General features: G+C 48.5%; 1 protein-coding gene across 5 annotated transcripts; it reads right to left on the bottom strand.

The window, feature by feature from the left end:
* Positions 1–182: 182 nt before the first annotated feature.
* On the bottom strand, positions 183–16035 carry LOC135902485 (uncharacterized). Of its 5 annotated transcripts, none has more exons than XM_070536307.1 (6): positions 15970–16035; positions 12423–12723; positions 8670–9179; positions 6367–6565; positions 3826–4296; positions 183–487 (listed from the first exon to the last, which is right to left on the bottom strand). In XM_070536307.1, the coding sequence occupies exons 1-6, from the start codon at positions 16020–16022 to the stop codon at positions 384–386; spliced, it is 1638 nt and encodes a 545-aa protein (XP_070392408.1). In that variant the 5' UTR covers positions 16023–16035; the 3' UTR covers positions 183–383. The 5 variants fall into 5 exon arrangements, 4 of the variants coding, with proteins under 4 accessions (XP_070392408.1, XP_065288661.2, XP_065288658.2 ...); XM_065432586.2 differs by having other exon boundaries at positions 193–487; positions 3916–4296; XM_065432587.2 differs by having other exon boundaries at positions 193–487; positions 3916–4296; positions 6371–6565.
* Between the last annotated feature and the right edge of the window lie 319 nt (positions 16036–16354).

Genomic DNA, 16354 nt, shown 5'->3' with positions numbered 1-16354 from the left:
TTCAGTGTCAGGTTGAAATCTTTGCACATCTCTCATGATCCCATTTCACTGCAAAGTCAACTGAAGCAAATAAGGCTCTACATAGATAGAAATGGGAAATGCATCCGTAGTAGTGTTGCCTGAAATGAGAGAACCAGAACGAAAGACTTAGCTGATGCACGTGAAATAATACTGTACAGAAGTGGCTAACAGCAACAACTTGTGCACAGTGCGAGTCATTTCCCTTTGCCCCTCAATGTGCATTGGCAGTTCAACAACCAAAACAGGATAGCACGCCCTCAGTAGTTTAATTTTTTGTCATATTTGGAGTTTATATTGCTTATATAGTTAACATACATGGCTCCTACAAATATTCTTAATGATATATGATGGTCCGTCAAAGTTCAGCTGTCATTGCAGTGCATTATCTTCATGGATCCTAGTTGGCAGGACCTGCCATGTTGAGGTCGGCGTACACGTCCGGTGTTTTCATGACAAAAACTTGCACCTGTGTAGAGAGAAATATGGTGGAACAGAGGCACATGATCATACAGGAGGTGAGGCATGTAAATGGACAGTCAAGTTAGACTAACAGGTGCCGCGGGTTTTTGGTGATGTTCCCACTTGAAACAGTCAGAAACCAACTGTACTCTAGTGAATAGAGTTTTAGATTAGGGGATGCAAGCGGCTTGCTTGCATCCGAGTGAAAATGCCTTTCTACTGCCTCTCGCTTCAAGGCAAACTAAGTGGCGAGAACGCAGTGCAAGTGAAGCTATCGTCCCTCAGCACATCTAGACTATACTTTTCCAGATCACTTTCAAGTTAGGGCCCACACAGCCGAACTCGGTTGTGCCGTACGCAGCCGTCGCCAGATTGCGATGTTCCCCAGTTTTGTGTTGATTGATTTTTTTTTTTTAGATGACACATCACCATACGACTTTAAAAGATTTCGTGGTGCTGGGTTTAGGATCAATTATGACCACCTGGGTTTCTTTGGCATTCACCTAAATTTGGGTGCAAAATATTTAGGCAAATTCAACAGGTTACTATGTTTGTGAAGGCATGAGATAGCTAAATAAATCAATGCTTGCTCTTGCTTGAAGGAGAAGCTGCAAAGTAACCCGCAAGACATCCAACCACAAGATGGCAGCTGGACCCAGGGAGTATTCTGGCGGGGAGCTATCGTTCAATAGTTTAATCGTAAACTTGATGCAAGTTTCCAAAATTTTTTAAAAAGAAAGAGTCGCCGCAAAGCACTTTGGAAAATGCCATGGTATCTTTGGAGTTTTTATAATCTGCTACCTGAAATGCTAGGTCCTTGGCAATGAGGATAAATGCCGAGGTGAGCCTGCTTTTGTGAAAATGTTTAAATTTTATTGTAGAAGATCAGTTGCTTATCTGGTTGCCAGATTGTTGTGTGTGGTACAAGCCCACTGAGGAAGCCTCTAAAGATGCTTGATGCATCGTCGCCTTCGCTCAAAGAATTCTGTGCTTTGAAGGCCAAAAATTCCTTCAGTATGACGAGCTTGCTATTCACACTATGTTCTCTCCAGGACCATTTAATCATTTGTAGCTATGCAGCAATGCCTCGTGCACTACTTGATCATGCTAAAAGGAAGGGACCATGATGTCACTGCTGAACACATTACGTGCTGCCCAAATAGCTGTTATTTACTGAGAAAGAAAAGTGAATTTTCAAACAGATTCTAAGCAATAGTAGTCGTCTTCACCTTGCGTGTGCGCCATCACTTGTGTAAATGGTGCATGACTGGGCGTCGAACGGTTCGATTAGTACCACCACGGAGGAAGGAAACTAAGGAGAGGCCCTGACGTCACTCTTTGTGAAGCAAAAGTGAAGCCGGAAGTTGGCATTGCTCATGGCGATGCTCCGCCTTTTGTGCCACCCTCCTCTCTTGTTTACATCTTTCGCGAAACCACGCCGCGCTGCGCGTGGTTTCGCGCAACATCCGGCAGAGCACGGTGCAGGTAACACAGCGCAACAAGACACGGTGACTAACGCAAACCGGCCCACACAGCGCCTTTGCCACGGCACGAAACGTACCAGACCAACACGTGTGAACGCTCAAAAAATCAGAACAACGCCGCCATTGTGGCCCAAAAGACGTGGCCATGCAGCAAAAAAAATAAAAAAGCAGCAGAAAAAATGAGAACCTATACGTCATTTCCGCCACACTTTTCTCGTAGCGCGAGGAGGGGGTAGGGCCTCTCCTTAGTTTCCTTCCTCCATGAGTACCACCGTGAACTAGTGTGCCACGCAAAAAATGTCAACGGCACACACTTTCAATGTTTATGTACGTGTACACCGCGAATGCTAAAAATTTAAAGGGCGCGGACGAAGCTACGACGTGCGAACGTCTTCGGCGCAGACAATCTTAATTAACATATCCCTCACACTACCTCAAACTACCTTATAAGGACACCAAAGATTAAAGGATTTTCAGCTACCTTTCTATAACGTCAAAAAAGCCACACTTGCTGTGAGCTGAGTATTGGCAGTATTGGCAACTTAGAAAAGATGCAGAAATAAAATGTGGCGATGCCACGTTGAACTTGCTGCAGCAGTTTCCCCGTGACGTCAAAGCTTTTAAGGGACTCTGTTTGGGGGTAGATGATTTTTCATCTGCAGAGGCAGAAATCATTGTATTCTTAAGGAGGCAAAGACTGAACTTGGCCAGTTTCATTAAATTTTACTAAGTCGCAGCCCCCCGCCCGAAGTAATAAAGATTCTACGAAGGCCTGTGACACCACACTGACATTTCGGTTCTGCGGTTTCGGCGCAAAATTTAGGGAGTGAAACCTTGACCTTGCAACCTCTTACCGCGAAATAAACGAAAATAGTATTTTGAAATAATGTGTTACACTAAACCGATTTAGTGGTCCTCGTTAATGTCGCTTTTAAGTGAAAGCTAAATGGCTGACACCTGAAGACGTATCGCGACTCGCAACGCTGCGGCTCCCGTGATAGCTCCCCGACGTCATACTGTTAATAAAGTAGCGATTGCAACGCTTGCGAAAATAAACGAAAGTGCAGCCTTGTAGTTTTCAACGGATTATTCACACCGACAAGCGCCCAAACACGCGAAAAATACATGGCGATATCGGTGACTTCGAGCAATGCTGAGAGCTAAAAGCGCGAAATTCAATAAGAGCACTTCCCATTTTCTTCGAAAATGGAACTTGCTAAGCCGAAGGAGCGCCGTAAAAAAAAAATGACCTCCTACACTCTGCCTCACAATAACCTGGCACTACAATGCAATCTATGCAACAGGTGCGTCAGTCAAGTGGGATCGCCATATATGATGTAAGGGCAAGTGACTCTGCGCTGCCTCGAGCGGTTTGAGCACTCGCCTGGCATTTTTCAACTTTATGTTATTTTACAGCAGAGTGCTGCCTACCGGATCTTACGGTGCTTCTATGGGCGAATGTGAACGCACAGACAGCGCTGTAGCGAGCTCGCAAGACCCGTTGACGTTATTGAGAGCAGCGCACGAAGCCACTGTTTTTAAGCAGCCGTGTCCCCTAAGTGTTCTTGTTCACCCACTGAAAAGCGCCATTAGCGCTTTTCCCCTTGCAGCAAGTTGACGACGCATCACAGCACGGCTTATACCTATGCGACAGAAATGCTAGAAATGGCTATACTGTCCTTCGCGTCCCTGTTCGGGCGCGAAGCTTTCGTAACGCGTAGTACCGACCCGTGTTTCGCCACTTTCCCGCTGCGCCCATGGCAGGTTCCACTGTTTGCCGAGTCAAAGGTGAGACGATCGTTCAAGTATCTGAGAGCATTACGCGCGCGAGCAGAGATTCTCCGCACTATAAGACACCCACCCCTTCCTTTGATCGACGCTAGCTCGATCTTAGTTCCGAGTTCGGCGGGGAAAGTCACGGAGGGGCTTTTTTTATATATATACTGCGTACTTGAGGCACCCGCGCCACGCGTTGCAAGAAGTGGACGACCGTGAGGTGCGGGTACGAGCCCATCAGGTTGAGCGTGATGCGCTCGAGTTTCGGGCAGCGATCGCACAGGTCGGCCAGCTCGTGCGCGTCCGCGGGATCCATGTGGGGCAGCGTGAGCGTGACGGTGCGCAGCTCGGGGCACAGCGGCATCAGCGCCGCGGCGTCCCTCAGGGTGATCAGCTCGATATCCGCGAGCGAAGACAGGGTCCCGGCGGCGGTGCCGGGCGCTGCGGGAGGCGGCTGATGGCGCACGTTGCGACCGTCGGCGACCGGCTGGTTGCTCCGCCGGAGGAAGCACCGCGCCACCAGCGATTCCAGCGCGGGGCAGGCGTCCGCCAGCGCCTGTGAGCAGGAGGTTCAATGTATATTTGGGCGCGTGTGGCGCCACACGTGGAGCGTGTTCGTAACAGGTAGTGTTCACATCGCACCCAGTACAAAAAAAGAAATCAGGTTAAGGCCTCAAGCATTGACGATTCCATGGACATTGAAGACAAGAACGCCTCGCCGGAGTACCGATTTTCAGTCCTTGGACTTCTACAAAGAGACGCCGCAGCCAACAGCTTTGCGCAAAATCGCTCGCCGCGTTGTCCGCTTTCTTTTTACCTCTTGTGCGTGTGTATCGCGACTGATTGATTGATCGTATTAATCATCGCTGCCATAACGATACTCCCGCTACTCCACTTCGTAGAAACTGCCGTAGTGCGTAGGCTCGCAACCGAAGGGTCGCGAGTCAGAAGTCCGCACGGACAATATTTTTCTGTCTCGGCCGGCGCCATATATGACATGCAGGCTGACCGACCGGCCAGCCGAGAACGAATAGGCTGGTCGGCCGTTCAGCGCAAATTGAGACCCGTATGCGACATTTACCACCATCAGAAAGGAAACGAGACAACGTTAGCTATGTCGCCTTCTATTTTAAAGGGCCCCTGAAACGGTTCGGACAAATTTTGTAGGCGCGTAGGGTACAGCTTAAGTAGAACATTCGCACCACAATTTAAGTGAGGCGTTACGTATTAATGGAGCTGCAAGCGATTAGAAGTTACCCTCCTCCCTAGCTATGCTTTTCCTCCTCAACTCGCTCGCCGAGCGAGCGGCGCTAAGCTCCGCCTTCACTGGTTCAGCGTCACGATGCGACGTCACATCATTCACTTCCGGTTGTCTAGGAGCACGCCCCCTCCCGCGCGAGACCTCTCCGCTAGCCGCTTGGCTGTCGACCGAGAGCTATCGAAGCAGCGTGCGTTGCGAGCATTCTGTCGTAGCGCCGAACGTGTCCGGTACTCCGCTAAAAACAGGCAAGCTGGTCATTTCGGCAAATGACTGGAGGCATAAACTCAAGCTGATGAAGGAACTTTAGCGTAGACGTACGTGAGCGGCTTGATCGGTCTGCGCGGTCCAGACACTTGCTGGCGCAGCGCTTAACCAGTCAAACAAAGCGCTAATATTGCTGTAACCAAGTGTAAAGCATTTTAAACATTTATAATCAACGTGTTGATGATTACACTCCTGCGAAAAATACACACCAGCAGCAAAGAATACACTTCGTTGCTGCTACTGTGTATGGTTGAGCTCTGTGCCACCAGGTGGCTGCACTGTGCAGACCGTTCACATTTGCCCTTCTGCTCATCTCGTGGCTTATCCCGGCACAGTCAAGCGGCCAGACCCTGTCCCCTTGCGCTTGCCCTAATACTGGACTCGCGGTTTGCAGGTCGCTAGGTTTGCAGTCCACAAGGCAACAAAGCCGAATCATAGTGCTCGCGAAAAGACTGAGACCGACTCTGACCACGGCGCTCTCGTCAAAATGGAGTACGTTGTAACACAAGCAGACGACACTTGCTGTGTGCCGGAAGTGCTGAAGTGTACTAAAAAACTATTCTTGTGTATTCTCTTTAAGTTATTTTCTTTTTACAAAAACAAAGTGACTAACATTCCAACTATTACGAGCATCATTTGTTCACCATAAAGTTGGAAAAATTATCGACCACGCGCCCTGGTCAGCCAATCAGATAGCTCGCCCATGTGACGTAATATGGGTTATTTGCATCATATGGGTAGGGGCGGCTTAAAATTCCGCCGAGCAGTGCGCTGCGATCGGCAGCGATGGGTATTTTTAAAACCTTAGAATAAATTACACGCTTTACGCAGAGCACTTAGATGCATCAATTAATGATCAGAAGAACCTACTCTAACGACTCAGTACGTTTGTAGAAAATCGCCAAAATCGTTTCAGGGTCCCTTTAACTGTTACTCCATGCCGCATATTCCTTTTACTTTTTCTCTCCTCTTCATGTTCTGTACTTTGCATCCGCGCGGCCACCGTGAAGCTGACCATCGCTCGGGGCTAAGCGAATTAGCCGAAGCCCGTAGTGCTAATGCATGCACACAGGCGAACTCGAGGCATCCACATCGACACACCTACTTGAGGCCGTAAGTGCGCCTCCGTGGGCAGTTCCAGGTGGCGCAGGTTGGTCGCGGCGTGGCCCAGTGCATCGAGCAGGGACTCGTCCATAAACGCGCGCGCACCTCGGCCACCGTAGCACACGCACAACCGTTCGAGGTGCCGCAGCCCGCTCAAGGGACGAAGGTCGCGCGGTCCGGCCGCACGAAATACAAGCTGCAGCCGAACGCAGTCGTCATGAGAAAAAAAATCACGACAGTGCACCACGGCCGTGGAGGTGATCGCGAACCCCAAAACTTCCTCCTATGACGAACTCCCATTGTCACAGTGCACGAGGCTGGTCCAGGCAGCCATAGAATAAAGAACAAGGCAGCTATTCGCTATAGAATGCAATATCTGTGCGCAGTGGTATTTTCATGGTTAACGAGCGAGCGGTAAAACCCCGAGCTGAAGTTTAAAGGAACACTAAGGGCAGACTTCAAATCAGTTTATACCGATAAAGTATTTTTTTTTCATAACTGGCATTCAAATCTTTCATACTCATAAATTTCGCGGTAAGAGGTTAATTATGAGACGACAAAAGCAAAGTAAAAGTTTCATTCAGTCTATGTTGCTCTTGAATATCGCGCCGAAATCTCAGCGCCGGTATGTCACTTTGACGTCATAGATTTCAAAGTATATTTTTTCGCATTTGGACCGTTGTGACGGCACAAACGTTCTTGAAGTTTGCATAGTTCTGTATTTGTCTTTTCCGCAACGTCGTCCATTTTAACCGATAAAGAAAGCTAGCTAGGCACCAGTAGGTGGCGCCACGACTAGCTGGCGCGGGAACTTCAAGGCGGCTTCGACGCCCGTCGGCGACTTCCGTTTTTACGTCTAAGCACACTCCATGCGAACGTCTGTCGTAGCCATCGCAGTGATGTGTGGGATACACATACAAACTAATAAAATTGTCCGACGGCCGGATTTCAGCGAAGGACCTCTGTAGCATATGGAAGCAGTGGCGTAGCTAGGTCGTCTGGCACCAGGGGTCCATAGGTCTTCGGTTACACCCCCCCCCCCCCCCCGGGTGTAGCCGGTGGAAGGAGGGGTGTCTTCAGACGTATATGACACCCCCCCCCCCCACCCCCCCCCCCCCCCGCTGGCCTCTTGCACCCGGAGCCCACGGCCCCCTGGACCCCCCTGTTGCTACGCCACTGTATGGAAGCCCGATACTCTATAACCACTAGGCCACGGAAGCTTGCCTCAGCGTGCGGAATAGAACATCCTTAAGAATTTCGCTCGTTCAAGACACGTTTTGTAGTTGCCAGAGGGTTGTTCCTTCTACCCAGCAAGAGTTCACCTGCGTGCGGCGCCGCGCAGACATGTTGCGCCCGCGTATGGTTTGAACCATAGTGTTTAAACACCGTTCGAGGAGTCACCGTTGCTGTACAGCGCGTTGTTCACGACCCAACTCGCAGATTATACCCACAGTGGGTGGGGGGGGGGGGGGGGGTAGGGGGTTGGCCAAGAAATAGGTGGCTTATTCGAAGTTATATAACCACGAATTAGCTTTCAGGAATGCTATACAGTAAGTGCTGTTGAAAGCAATAATAATAGGAAGAATTCCTAATCACGAATTGTAAAGCACACAAAGAAAGGAAAAGGTAGAAACTTAACAGGGATTTTGATCGGTTTGGACTCAACAAGGACTTCCTGGACTTCGGAGTGAACATCCCTGCGACTGAATCCCAGAGTAAAGGCACCAAACGAAAGAGTCCAAGCTAGCCACGCTAAACCTTGCAAGCGCTGTCAATGCGTCGATTTTCACTTTCCTTTTCGGGTGCATTGTAGAAAGGTAACCCACAAATAAACATCAAATAATCTTTCTTTTTTAGAGAGCAGCTATTAGGCGCTAGCTTCGGCGTCCCTCGGAGTACCCGCGCGAACGCACTCATGCAGTATTGTTCGCGCGTTCGTCGTCGTATTCTTCCACAGCTGGCTCAGATGTCGCTCATCATGCCACCGTTTCCATACTGCCCCTCCCTCCTCGGAGCTGCTGACGGCAATGGCCCACTGCAAGTCGGTGCGGTGATTTCGATATCACACGCTGGTGAACCCCGGGGGCCGCCCCGCGTACGATATATCGCGAAATGAAAACTCGTATCGAGCTGCGCTCAAATTTCGTATTAGGGAGTGCCGTAATCGTTGGACACTTTTTTTTATTGTTTCACTCAAGAGGGCTCGAGATAAGCACACGTTACTGATGCATTAGCCAAGCGCTTTCAAGATGGATCATGACGCGCGCAGAATGGTACTCCGCGGCCTTCCGCGCGATTACCTCTCGCACGTTGGGGCAGTGCGCGACGAGGAACTGCGCACAGGGCGCGAAGGGCTCCTCGCTCGAGGCGTGCGCCTCGGGTGCTTCGTGCAGCAGGTGGACCACTTCCAGCCGCGCGAACAGCGCCAGCTCGGCGTCCTCCAGCGAGCCGATGGCCTGCGACGCGTCGCAGTGCAGCTCTCGCAGTGCTGGCATCTGCTGGAGCAGCGACAGTAGCTCCCTCCTCGTCAGGAAGTACCGGTCGTACGTGGGGCGGCCCCCGGGTTTCGCCAGTGACGACGCCACGCGCGCCAGGCGGACGCGCTTCAGGGCCTCGTACGGACCGGACGCGACCAGACGCCTCACGTTGACCGGCAGGTCGGTCACCAGCTCCTGCAAGGATTTGGCCTCGGCGAGCAATCTCGCCAGGCGTTCAACGTCCTCGCTGTACTGCGCCTCGCACGCCTCGCCCAAGCCCAAGTGGAGGCCAGATGTGTTGACGTTCCTCTTCACCTGGCACGTGCACCGGATCTGAGCCAGAGAGGCGGCGACATTCGGTGAAGGCGACCTCCATTTGGACAGAGAGATACTGAAGTGAAAAGTTCAGGTTGTACGTTTGGGGCGAGTTGGTGTACTATACGGTCGCCGCCTGGCCGGTCTTCACGTTGCCGGCTGCCGGTTAGATCCTCACACCGGTGGTTTTCCAGTTCAATTGACACATAACTTGCATCGCTATGTCAATCCGTTCGTATACATATTAGACAATGTCAATTGTCGCAAACGGATTCATTCCTATATAGTTTCTCAAACTGTTCACTATCGTGAAACTGTCGCGTCATCCCGAGGTGCGAAACTCAGTGGTCCGTCCTTTCACTTTTATTTTTTCTTGCGAGCTTTCTTCTACGTGGGTCCAATTGCATCTTCTGCTATCGGATACTTTATTTCCAGCCGTCCTCTGTTGGTGCTTTTCGCGTCAGCTGGCACGATAAGTTTGTACCACACGAGCGAAATGGACGCACCTTGTTTGTTCTGCCTCCACGCAACCCTGAACTTTGGAAGTGACGCTCAGCGTGTATTGAGTTTACCCACTGGAGTCTTAAAAAAAATTATGCAAACTAATTTTTATATAAAGCCGATCAATAAATTTCGATTGCACTCGGCTTATCGCCACTTTACTTTGTTTTCATTCTTTGTGTATTTTTGGATACAGTACGTAATGAAAAAAAAAAGTGTGCTGCTCCCTTTCCCCTTCTCGGCGGCCGTCTTTCTTTCTTTTTTTTTTCGCGGTGAGGATGGCAATTCTAGTTAGCACCATCCATGATTGTAAGGCAAACCTTAGCACAGGAAGAAGACGGAGGATACGAAATGAGCACATAGAAGTGCTACTTCCAACTATATTTTAATTTCTTAATTGCATATATGTTAGGTGGGGTTAAAATCATTCGGAAGTGGCGCTCAATTGTGTGTCTTCTTTTCGTTGTCCCCGTCTTCTATATGCCATGAAATTTTCTTGTAACCATGAAATATTCGATTTGCTTTCAGAATTAGAGTCACCGGAAAAAATTTATTCAGAATAGCATCGTGCTGACACCTAGCGTGGCGATGTCGCAGCTTCGTGTTAGAGGGCCCGTCTCCCACGTAGTTCGAGTCCTGGCCCGGGTGAAAAATGGTTTACAGGGTGCGGATGTTATTATGCACAGCCACGTTCTCATGTTCCAAAGAACAAAAAAAACATACAGGCGATTAATACGAAAACAGATATCCACGGTAACGCGATACTGGTCAGCAAGCTACAGCTGGGGCCAGCCAATCATGGGCGCGAATGCATGTGTTCTTGTGTTACGTGTTTCTTCGCGTCGGAATGTCGTCAGCGCTCAGTGTCAAACTCAGTCTCTACAGGCCTCTTAGCTTCAATGCTCTCCAACGATACATTAATTTGAGACAGAGCGAAGACTGTTAGTCATGTGTTGCACATGTAAGCAGATGTTGAGATGCCAACAGAACGCCACGAACAATGATGTTTCAGACATAATATATATTATGTCACTTCCACTGCGAGCATATGTTCTGTGTGTAACAAAACGGCATGAATGTGAAAGACTGGTTGACAGTGGGAATGTCAAAACTATCTGGAGACTCAACCTTCGAGCTTTCGAAGCAGGTGGATGTGAAGACACAAATATTAATTATTGCCACGACCGGTCCAGGCTAATTGCCTAATTGAAATAAAGCTCAATTGCAGTCTATCATACAATATTTAAAGCTGGCGACTGTTACGGTCTTTGCCTGGAATGAAGACCCACGCTAGCGAAGCAAAAACGCGAAATTTGAGATCTGATGCTACTGCGTCACTTCCGAGTTTTGGGCTTCAATAACTTAAAATTGAGAGCTCTTTCAGTTTCTTACGAGTTCTGACCCAAGTTCAGAAATATTCGCGTTAAATTTCACTCATTCATTCCATTTATTTCTCGGTAACACAATTATTTGAGATATAGAGACAATAGATAATCGAAGAGGGCTTCTCCGCACGAAACCTTTTGCTGTGGAGAAGCCAAATTTAGCAAGCGCCTTTTGTGGAGTTGAGCACTCCCGAACTGCGCTATACGCTGTCATTACTTCCGGAGCGCGTTGCCAGTGAGAGCAGCCATAACTAACTGAAAGTTAACTAACCACCTTGCTAAACTTCTGAAACATACTCTTCCCCTAATCCAACGCACGCTTTCTTTTGGCGCCGAGGGTTCTTAGGGAAGCGCGAAAGAGTCCCGCTTCAGTACACGCCTTATACATAACTCAGTTCGACGGTGGCAATGTCTTGAGTCGCTATGCAGATTCAATGATAACGCATTACCGTCGACAGTAATCGTGATATGGGTTCTTTCGCATTCTTTTTGTTCGTTTTGCTCCGATAAGTAATATTAAATTGTCACGTGAGATGAATCCCTCCTCTCCCCCTCTTAAGTAATGCTTCCTGGTTTTTAGGTGAAAAATAAATGAAATGAGATTAACAGAGCTAGGGGACTAGCTGGCAACGTATAGCCGATTATTTTCAAGAGGCGTCATTATCGAGTGAAGGGGGGTGCGGAATCTTCTGGGACATCTGAGGAAAGATTTGGTTGGTGGTTCCTCGGACGCAGATCTAAATGGTGATGACGACGACAGTACTCGTGACACTCCAACGCACCCTTCTTACGCAACTATAAGGACGTCAGTGGATGCCGGTCACGAGATAGGAATCGCACCGCGGTTTGCACCTCATATGGAGATGGTATTGTCGCCGAAAGCGATCAACTGAAGATACAATTACGTCGAATAAGGACAGACAGAAGATTATATCGCGAAAAACAGTTGTGTCGTACATCTCCTCGCTTTCCATAAGTGTTCATTCAATGCCTCCTAATAAGAAGCACAAGACTTCTAGACTTGGGGCATCACAGCTGTGGGCTAAGTGAAAGTTAGTACGTGCAACAAGGAGATACACAAGATAGCGCGTGCGATATAAACAACAGTTTACTAAAGCAGCATCACGGCTTTGTCTATCTTGTCTTTGTCGTTATCTTCAGCTCTTTTAATTTCTTAAAGCTTCCAGGACTTTGGGCATAATAATTACCACAGGACGCGGTGGTGAATCAATTCGTAAACTCAACTATGTCAGTCTCGGCAACTAGCCCAAATATCCCATGTTTGGCGATTTTTCGTATAAATTTACGTTATCTCGCCGTGGCACGTAATGCGTGCCGGGCCGCCGGATCGTACGTGCGCCCGCATATAGCGAACCTTGGTGACGCGCAGCTTCGTCAGCACTGTCGGCTCGATGGCGCCGAGCAGAGCCCGCAAGTCGCCGTGCGCGATCAGCAGCCTGTCGAGAAGCAGCTCGTGGAGCCTGCGGGGCACGTACAGCGGCGCCAGGTCCCACCAGGCGACCTGTCGCAGGGGGGACGCGCTGACCACGCTGTCGGCCAGCTGCTGCAGCTCCAGACCCGACAGGCGCCACAGTCCGCGCATCACATGCGGCGAGCGAAGCCGGTACAACGCCGAGGCGCGCTCTGTGCAAAGCGACCGCAGAGAGTGCACGTGCCTGCATCGCATTGGCATCGCGAGCGGATATGAGGATCGAAGTCGCTGGTTGCGCGTTGAACAACTTCGGCATTTCTTCTTAGAGTGTAGCACATTTGAAGGCTGTATATCCGTGGCGCTTTCGCGCCAGCTTCAAATATGTAATTTCGGTGAACGAAGCGAGCAAGCGAGCCTCGATGAAGAAGCTCTTATTAGTAGGTCGATGCGACTTTGCATAAAAAATTAATCGAAAACTAGTGAAAGTGTACACTTTCCCGGCGAAATTATCACTGCCATAATGAGGTACCGCGCGCTATTCATGGTTTGGAAAAAAAAAACTAAGGGTTCTGGCTTGTCCCATATAGATTACACACTGTACATGGCAGTTGACTCAAATTACATCTGGTATGCGACTTGGAAGCCGTATAGTCTTAAACTGTGAACTATAATTATGACTACTTGGTACGCACTGAGATATCCGACACAGGAGTTGGACTGCAACGAAAGTTCATCTCGTGCGGTTCTTGTGTCGTCATGTTTACTTGCTGCAGTATATTGCCACGAAAAGCTGCTAGGAAAGAAAACTTCATTTGTCGCAGTCAGCTGCTGGAGCTCTGATTGGCTGTGGTGGGCTGAGCGTGCACAGCAGCCAGGCGCCACAGCCAATCCGAACTTCCATAGCAGACGAAATGGGCATGTCCACGAGGTGGACTCTTACGGAATACCTCCCCAGATAAGTTTCTTTTGCATGCAGGAGTGTGCTGCATTGGGCTGGCTGGCTCATACAAAGGGAATAAAAACAGAAGGAGGTGACCAAAGCAGATGACGTGCACACAACGCTGTGTGTTATATACGTCGTCTCTGCTTTGGTCCTGTCCTTCGCGCAGTCTCTATTCTCTCGTTTTGCATAACCGCTTAGACTGCGGATATATATTCGCCGTTTGCGTGCGCACTGTAATTTCCAGCATATGAGCAAAAATACGAGGTGACACTTAGCATGGCTACAGCAAAGCTAAAATATGTAACGCTCCCCTTACGGCGCCAATTAGCTATATATATGTGCATGGGAAATTTTAGTTTGAACACATTTCTTGCACCTTCAGAATCATTGAAAAGTGTACAGCTACAGAACACATTAAGAATTTTCAGCCCTTTAGTCCATGCGAGAACTCTACAGAATCGTCAAATATGAGAACACCCAACTGTTTTATGTCTACCATACTTGAAGAGCACCTATATCCAGCCACCTGAAAAAAAAAGTATCCCAGCAGAACCTATCTTACGATGAATGTCGATTGCATTGAATTGCGATTAGCATTGAAACACTGACACACCATATCGCCACCGCCGAAATGCGTCATGTATGAAGCATGTACTACAGCCGGGCTCCGCTCTCGCTTGTTCCGCTGGACACGCTGTGCGTTCGGCGCTGTCGCGAGGTCCGCGCGTGGTGCGTGTATGAATATCTATGAGGCGAGTTCGATTCCGCCCAGCACCGGAGAAGGCTTAAAAAGTGTTTTTTTTTCTCTCTCGCATTGAAGAGCGGCACATACCAAGTGACCCAAGTTAGCGTCAACAGGGTTCATTGAAGAGCGGCACATATCCAGTGTTACATACCCATGCAGTGACCCAAGTTGGTCCAACGATTGCTTTTGAACCCGGTTCCCTCAGCACAGCAGCCCGATGCTCAACCCATTTGATCATTGACTGAAAAAGGTTAGGTGCGGACATACATACATACATACATACATACATACATACATACATACATACATACATACATACATACATACATACATACATACACACATGCATGCATGCATGCATGCATGCATGCATGCATGCATACATACATACATACATACATACATACATACATACATACATACATACATACATACATACATACATACATACATACATACATACATACATACTGTTACGAACGGCCTGCAGAGGTACCGACCTACAAAATTCTCCCAGCCCACCGCAGCGGCGGGGCTGGCGATCTACTGAGAAGCGACCGCCCAGTCAACAGCCCATTGGCACCGGCATGTCTGCTGCGGCCACTCGCTTTGAAAGGACAACAATACGTCAGTCCTCAGCCCTTTGGCGCAACCATGTCTGCTGCAATGACTCGCTTTTTAAGGACCACAATGCACCGCGTCCCCAACCGAACGGCGCCGGGATGTCTACAATTAAAGTCGATTAAGGTATTAAAGTATGTCTAGAATTAAAGTCGACCAAGTATTGTTTGTGGAGTCGCCGTCGCCTTCATGGTATGATTGGAGCGGGGGAACTCCTGGAATAAGAAGTATTGTGGCGCCGTCTCACGTTTCTTAGAAGACGTCAGTCAATGGACAGACGCGGCGGTCACTGTCCGTGGAGTCGACACTGGGATCAAGAGGTGCCTGCTCGGGGCAGGACCCTTGTCTGTGAGAACCCTCTCACCTCGGTGTGGTTAGTGAAACCTGCGCGGAAGTGAGTGTGTAACCCCCCCCCCCCCCTCAAAGACGATGACTACGAAGGCTACGATGACTTTGGACGCTCCCAGGTCGATGGTTGAACTGCCGCTTTCCCTCACCTAGGGATCTAGGGAGGACAGAGTGTATTTAAGGAGCCGTTGGCGGCTCCTCAGTGTGCATTCTCTTAGAGTCATGCTAGACTGATGAACTGTAACGTTTTCATGTAGATACTGTAAATAAATCCCATATTCCTAGTTCTCGCGATCAGAACAAGTCTCTACCTTCAACAACGTCCTCAGCGTGGATAAGTTGGACGATGGCATGGGCCAGCTACCATCTATTTTATGCCCGACCCCAACCATTACAATACATACATACATACATACATACATACATACATACATACATACATACATACATACATACATACATACATACATACATACATACATACATACATACATACATACATACATACATACATACATACATACATGCATACACACATACATACATACATACATACATACATACATACATACATACATACATACATACATACATACATACATACATACATACATACATACATACATACTCGTTCGTATCAAAGCTGTGCTTTCTAAATATACAACTAGAAATAAAGAAATCAGAGAGGGAATAGGCGTACTGTACCAACAGCCCATATTTCCTAGCAGGAAACAAAACTGAAAACGTTGACATTGCTTGGCAACTCCTAACTGCGAAGTAGAGACAATCTACAGCGTAACATAATCACAGTATGTATAAGCTGCACGTCTCACCTGTTTTTGTGAACGTAGCAGTACCTGCCGTCCACTATCTCCACGGCGTACATGACATTAGAATGCTTCTTCTTCTTCTGCTCCTCTTTTCTCAGTCGAAACGGCGCTCACTTAAAGGGACACTAAAGTGAAAAATGATTTCTTCTGTACCAGTAAATTACAATTCTACAACACCAAAAACACCACTCTTACAAAGATAAGACGTTTGGTAAGCCATAAAAAGCGCAACAACGCAATACGGGTGGCGACGCCTACTTAAGTTCCCACACCTGGGGGCTGTGACGTCATGGATTTTGATGGCATCTTCTAGGGCCTACTAATTATATATAGCGGTACAAATTGACTACAATGTGTCCTAAAGGAACCAAATATTAAACATGGCAAG

The sequence above is a fragment of the Dermacentor albipictus genome, chromosome 1 (genome assembly GCF_038994185.2).
Source record: "Dermacentor albipictus isolate Rhodes 1998 colony chromosome 1, USDA_Dalb.pri_finalv2, whole genome shotgun sequence".
NCBI lineage: Eukaryota > Metazoa > Arthropoda > Arachnida > Ixodida > Ixodidae > Dermacentor > Dermacentor albipictus.
Note: the sequence above shows the minus strand (reverse complement) of the source record. Positions and strands in the feature narration are given on the sequence as shown.

Bases quoted from the DNA above. Each gene is read 5' to 3' on its own strand.
- LOC135902485 (XM_070536307.1), bottom strand. From the start codon at position 16,022: ATGTACGCCGTGGAGATAGTGGACGGCAGGTACTGCTACGTTCACAAA. The intron at 6,566-8,669 runs GTAATCGCGCGG...GTTCGGCTGCAG, and splicing joins ACTGCCCCAACGTGCGAGAG to CTTGTATTTCGTGCGGCCGG. The intron at 4,297-6,366 runs GTGTGTCGATGT...TCCTGCTCACAG, and splicing joins GCACTTACGGCCTCAAGTAG to GCGCTGGCGGACGCCTGCCC.